General features: G+C 48.2%; 1 protein-coding gene across 2 annotated transcripts in view; it reads right to left on the minus strand.

The window, feature by feature from the left end:
- Positions 1 to 5,121, minus strand: part of skila (SKI-like proto-oncogene a) — a 37,323-nt gene extending 32,202 nt beyond the window's left edge. For both annotated transcript variants that reach the window (XM_019856713.1, XM_019856712.1), the window contains exon 1: positions 3,806 to 5,121. In XM_019856713.1, the coding sequence (XP_019712272.1) occupies positions 3,806 to 4,954 (1,149 nt within the window). In that variant the 5' untranslated portion in view covers positions 4,955 to 5,121. The remainder of the gene's footprint in view (positions 1 to 3,805) is intronic.
- Positions 5,122 to 5,763: the final 642 nt, after the last annotated feature.

A 5,763-nucleotide genomic window follows, 5' to 3' on the forward strand; every position in this document is an offset into this window, starting at 1 on the left:
CACACACACACACACACACACACACACACACACACACACACAAAATCCCCTCGCCACGGTTACGTCAGCCAGGCCAACTGAAAATATCAGGTCACGGCGTCTGACTCTCTGTTCAACAAAAACAAGGCGAACGTGACAAAACGGTCAAGAGCTTGCCACATGTGTGACAAAATTCAAGACACAGGGAGGTGTACGATTGGCCTTGGCAGGAGGTCTGCGCTAAATTGTGGCACTGTTATGCTACAAAGTGTTACGGCCACAATGATAAGAGGCGATAAAAACATGGAAATCAATCCATCGGAGATATTAGGACAGGAAAAATCGATCTAACCCTTTCATGCACCGTGTAACCTGATAAGATGATAAAAGCTGTCGACTGTCGTCGCCGCTGTCCCTCCCACTCGCGGTGCTGCGGGGCACACAGTGCTGTTTGTAGAGCATTTGGGGTGGGGGGGACTCTAATTTTTTTCAGACCAAACACCCTGAACAGGATATGGGACTGGTCGCTGGCAAAGAAAGTGACAAAGTTCCAGAAAGCCGCCCCTTTGTTCGAACGTCTACTGCTTGTAAAAAGCCGCAGTGTGTGAATGCGGGCCAAAGGGAAAAGGGTTAGAGCAACACGCCAAAGCCCCCAAATAAGCCAGTGTGAAAAAGGACGTGTTACTATAAGCCGCCTCGCTTCCACTAACATCCACTGGGATGTGGAAACTGTGAGTCACCGCCACGGAGGCGGCGGCAGCTGAGGCGGCGGCTGCGGGAGTCTGGAGGATGTTCGGCTTGAGAGACGCGTCTGTCTGCCTCACTTCCTGTTCAGGCAAACACGCACTTTCATCACACGCGCCAAACAACAGCCAGTGACTTACAAATGCCGCATCCGTTCTTTGAAGCACGACATCCTTTTTAAAAAAAAAAAAGTCCTATCCAGGAATCTGGGTCTGATCAAGAGCTGCTCAACATGGTGATTTCCAGTCCACATGTGGACCCTGGTGCCTTACTTTACGGAGCGCCCACTCACCAACGCTCATAATTTAACAAGTTACGAGTCGTCGAAGTTTGAGAATACATCAGAGTGAGGGGAGAAAAATGAATGCTGTATTTTTTCCCCTATTAAGAAAAAAAAAAGGGAAATCTTGCGAGGGTAAAGTTAATAAAGTCCGATTTTTATATGAACATTTTTTGAAAAGCAAGCCAATTTTTTGCAAGCAGGTTTTCAACATATTAAAGTCCTACTTTTACTAGGAAGATGAATAATAATGTTACGATACTAGTCCTATTTTATGAGAATTTGAAATAAGAATAAAGTCAGATTCCCGTGACCAATATTTTATAAGAAAAAAAAAGATTTTTACGACAAGAAAAAAAATGACACTCAAGTTGGATTTTTAGGAGAATATGAGGAGAATCATTCAGTCAAATTTTGTAAGACTTTTACAAGACTAAAGTTGGATTTTTAGGAGAATATTAGGAGAATCATTCAGTCAAATTTTGTAAGACTTTTACAGGAGAAAGTAACGAGGATAGTCAGATTTTTTTTTCCAGTAAATAAAGTCCTAGTTTTACTAGAAAAATAAGGCCTAAATTTTCAAGAATATAGTTTGATTTTCTGAGGACTTCTCATGACAATAATGTCACAATCACGCCCGCAAGTAATATTTAGAAGAACGTCTACAAGTAAAAGCAATTGGAGAATAAAGTTGCATTTTAATGAGAACATAAAGACGATTTTTACAAGAAGAAAATCATAGAGAGAGAGAGGAAAGAGGCATTCCGCCGAGGGCCGACAACACCTGACAACGTAGTGAGACCGGAGGCTCCGGAGAGGCGGCTCGAGTATGAGACGGCGAGCTGCGACGATGCGTCACGTTGCCTGCGGTTAACGGCGCCTCGGTGACGGGGTTGGCGACATTGTCTCACACGTTCATCTGCGAGGGCCGCACTTTGTGCGCTGACCTTTGTTCGGGCTTCGAGAACGTCTACTCGGAGCAGAGGAGGAAGACAAATGGCAAGGCGGGACGGGAGACGAGCGGACCATAAATCACCACCGAAACGAGGGGTTTTCGAATGGATGCATGTACAAAAAGTGTGACAACACCTCTCACCTCACATATACAGTAAACCACGCGATGAACGAAATTGGGCAGCGGCGTATGGTTATGTGGGCGTGCGGGGAAAAATACAATAAAAGGATGCTTATGTTTTACCGAACTTATTATTTCATACAAATATTGCCTGTAATTATGACTTGACTACTGCATTATCTTATGGTAGGCGTGGGCTGGTGTCAGATTTGGACAATATGATAACAAACAGTGAGCAAAAATATTGCGGGTTCAATGTATCGCGGGGTGACAACTAATGATTGAAAATATATGAGTCTGAATGCGCTAGATAGGCACATTAGTTCAAGGGAAAGAAACAACTGCAATCTTATGAATGTAACCAAAATGTCATCTCAGAATATGAGGAGCCACTTCTCCGCTTATCCCCGTTTTGTCAACAGAGTAGCAACAAATTGTTCTGTTAGCCAAGCCAGTTAGCTACCTCGGTAGCTAGTCTATAGTTTTCATTTCACCATTTGTAGACTCTCGTAACTGTTTGGAAATGTTTGTTTCATGACAGCATTACATAATACAAGGTCATATCCTAACAGTACCTTGAATTAGTCGAAGAATGGCGCGCTCAAAAGCAGGACCGTGGTATTGCCTCCAATACGGCACTTGCAGTCATTCTTTGTGAACACTTTTGGTCGATTATTCCTTCACCAAGCCGCGCTACGCGAAAAACGTTCCGAAAAGCTGATTTAAAAAAAACGAGTCGGGCGAGGGGTCAGACCAACAACGTGAGGGGGAGGCGTTGTGTTACTTTACATGTCGTGATGAGTCCACATTTTAGCAATTTTGAATCTGTGACTTTTAAAAGCCCCAGTGGAATGAATTGCTGATCTTTCAATGCAAAGCAACGGGCGCGTTGAAATCCAAGAGCAGTGAGGTTTGCTCTCATTTTGAAACACGTGCGTCCGTCTCAGACAGTACACAGCCAACAGCGTATTCAGTGGTGGTCTTTGGTTCTGGCCTTGCGGTTTATGGGGTTCGTGTATTGACCTTTTGTTCAATGACATTCCCAGTGACCCCCGGGTGACCCGAGGGGGGACAAATGATGCACTTCCCCTTCAGCTGTGGCCAGCTGGCCTAACCTCGTCTGTCTGATGAGGCCACCTGTCCCTGATCTCTCTCACTAATATACACACACACACACACAAACAAACACACAGCAGGTCAACGGTGGTTTAAGAAAACACACCAGGCGTGATGTCGTCTAATCCAGTTGATGGTTAAATGACAAAGTGGACGTGTCTTTGAGTAAACAAGAAATAAATAAAATGTCATCATATTGCCACTTCTTCGAAAATGACACGCGGCCACTTTTTTTCTCGTAAAATGCTGACATTTTCAATGAAAATCTTTCTTTCTAGGAATATGCGAGTGTACTAGCGAAGATGACGAAACATCAGAATTTGTCCCTGAAAAATACAACTTGTCTCAAATGACCATCCTCAGAAGGTGACAACTTTTTGAGGTTACATTTTTATGAACGATTGCTTCCCTCCTGAAAAATGACCTTGCTCGTCCATTTTTCTCCAAGTCATCCAGCCTAGCTGACGACCACACAACACGAGAAGGGCTCTCGCGTCGTCCGGGAAGCACGTTCGCATCGAGTCGAACACGACCAATTTCACCGTTTGCCCTCAGAGCGCAACAATGGCAAGTCACACTCGACGACGGCACACGAGCGAGGGAGGACTCACCCGGTCGAGAGCCCTCTTGAGCTGGTAGTGGAACTTGCCCTTGACCTGGTCCAGCAGCCGCTTGAGCTCGGCCTCCTCGGGCGAGCCCTGGTACTTCCTGCCCAGCTGCAGGTAGCAGGGCCACTTGGCCGAGTCGAATCCCCAGTGGCAGGTCCTCTTGTCGGGCGACTTGTGCGAATGCATGACGAACTTCTGCGGCGAGAAGAGCAGGTGGCACTCCACGCACTGGACGCAGGGCGCCTCGGGCTGCGCGTAGAACTGCGGCAGGAACAGGCCCTGGCACTTGCCCAGGCACCGGTGCTCCACCTGGAAGCCGGCCCGGCTTTCTTTCGGCGGGCCCCGGCCCGACGGCTCGGCGCCCAGCTCGGCGGGCGGCGCGGCGCCGGGGCGCAGCAGCGCGTTGCACAGCCGCTGCGCGTCCGTCAGCGTGATGAGGCCGCAGGACGGCGCGTTGAAGGGCAGGATGCCCAGCACCTTGAGGATGTGCAGCTGCTCCGCGTCGCAGCGCGAGCAGTACACGTAGAGCTCGTCGCACACCGTGTTGATCTGCTGCAGCGAGAAGTCGCGCAGCACCGAGTTGAGCACCTGCGGCAGGCACAGCCGCTTCTCGCCGCCCACCACGAAGCAGGAGATGGACTCGCCCTCCAGCAGCGAGTGGGTGAGCTCCGTGGAGCTGTCGCAGGGGACCAGCAGGGGGCCGCCTCCCAAGACGGGAGGGGAGGGCAGCGGGGGCATGCCGGCGTGGGAAGGCTCGAGGCCGGTGCGCGCCGAGAAGGCGGCCGGGCCCCCGAGGGAGCTCTGGCTGCTCAGCGTGAACTGGGCCAGCGTGTGTTTGAGCCCCGGGCTCAGGTCCAGCGCTTTGGCCGAGGCGGCCGCGTGCAACTCGGCTTCCGCGTCCGCGTTGCGGTGGGGAAGCTGCTGCTGCTGCTGCTGCTCGTGGTGGTGGTGCGTCTCGTCCACGCGCTCCCGCTTCACCTTGGCCGCCTTATGGAAGGACTCCAAGCTGCGGCGCTTCAGCTTGATCTCGGCCATCACTCGCTTCTTGATGGGCGCGTCCTCCAGACGCTCGCGGTACAGGCGCTTCATGCTGCCTTTGAAGGAGCTCAGGCCTTTGAAGGGGCTCTTCAAACTGGTCTGGGTGCTGGCCATGTCTGAGCGCTCTCTTATTGTTCTGGTGTCTTCCGGTTCGGCTTTTTTTTCTTTTTTGAATAACTCCTTTGGTTTATCCCGTCGGCTTTTTTTTTAAATGATGCTGATTCTCGAGTAGATGGAGACAAGCATGATGGAGAATTTTCGATGTTCCATTCGATATGCTTCCTGGTGATACAAAAAGAGTACGAAAAAAAAAAAAGTTAACAGAGGAAAATCAAAAATATGTACACCTCAACAGTTGTACTTTGCAAGAACTTTTTGGGGTAGATCTGATTAACTTTTTTTTTTTTAAGACGCATAGAATTGCCTTTTTCCCCTCAGAAAATCGCAGCATTATTCTTTCTGAAAATAAGATTTCACGCTCAAAATCAGACACACATTTTTCTCTCCCAAGAAAATAAAAAAGTAACAAACAAACATAACTTGATTCCAAAGTAATACATTTCCTGGGGGAAAAAAATATGACTTTTCTTGAAAAAAGAAAATAAATACAACTTCTTAAAAATGGCCACTTTTTCCCCAAAATAATAATATTTTTTCAAAAAAAATCTATAAATGATTAAAATGATCAAAAAGCACGAAATAACCTGCGAAGCCTTTCAATGCTTTACGGCTGCTGTTGCACTCGTGGGGATCGATGAGGTCAATGGCTGTTTGCATGCACCACTGAGCCAAATGGCCATTAACATAGTTCACACAAACATCTCTTGCAGCACTTGTAATTGAACCCAGGGTGGGATGTTTGTGTGTGGTGGTGAGGGGGGTGAAATTTGCATCGGATAGATCACTTTTTTCCCCAGCGAGTG

This window comes from Hippocampus comes, unplaced genomic scaffold (assembly GCF_001891065.2).
Source record: "Hippocampus comes isolate QL1 unplaced genomic scaffold, H_comes_QL1_v1.1 scaffold105, whole genome shotgun sequence".
Classification (NCBI taxonomy): Eukaryota; Metazoa; Chordata; class Actinopteri; order Syngnathiformes; family Syngnathidae; genus Hippocampus; species Hippocampus comes.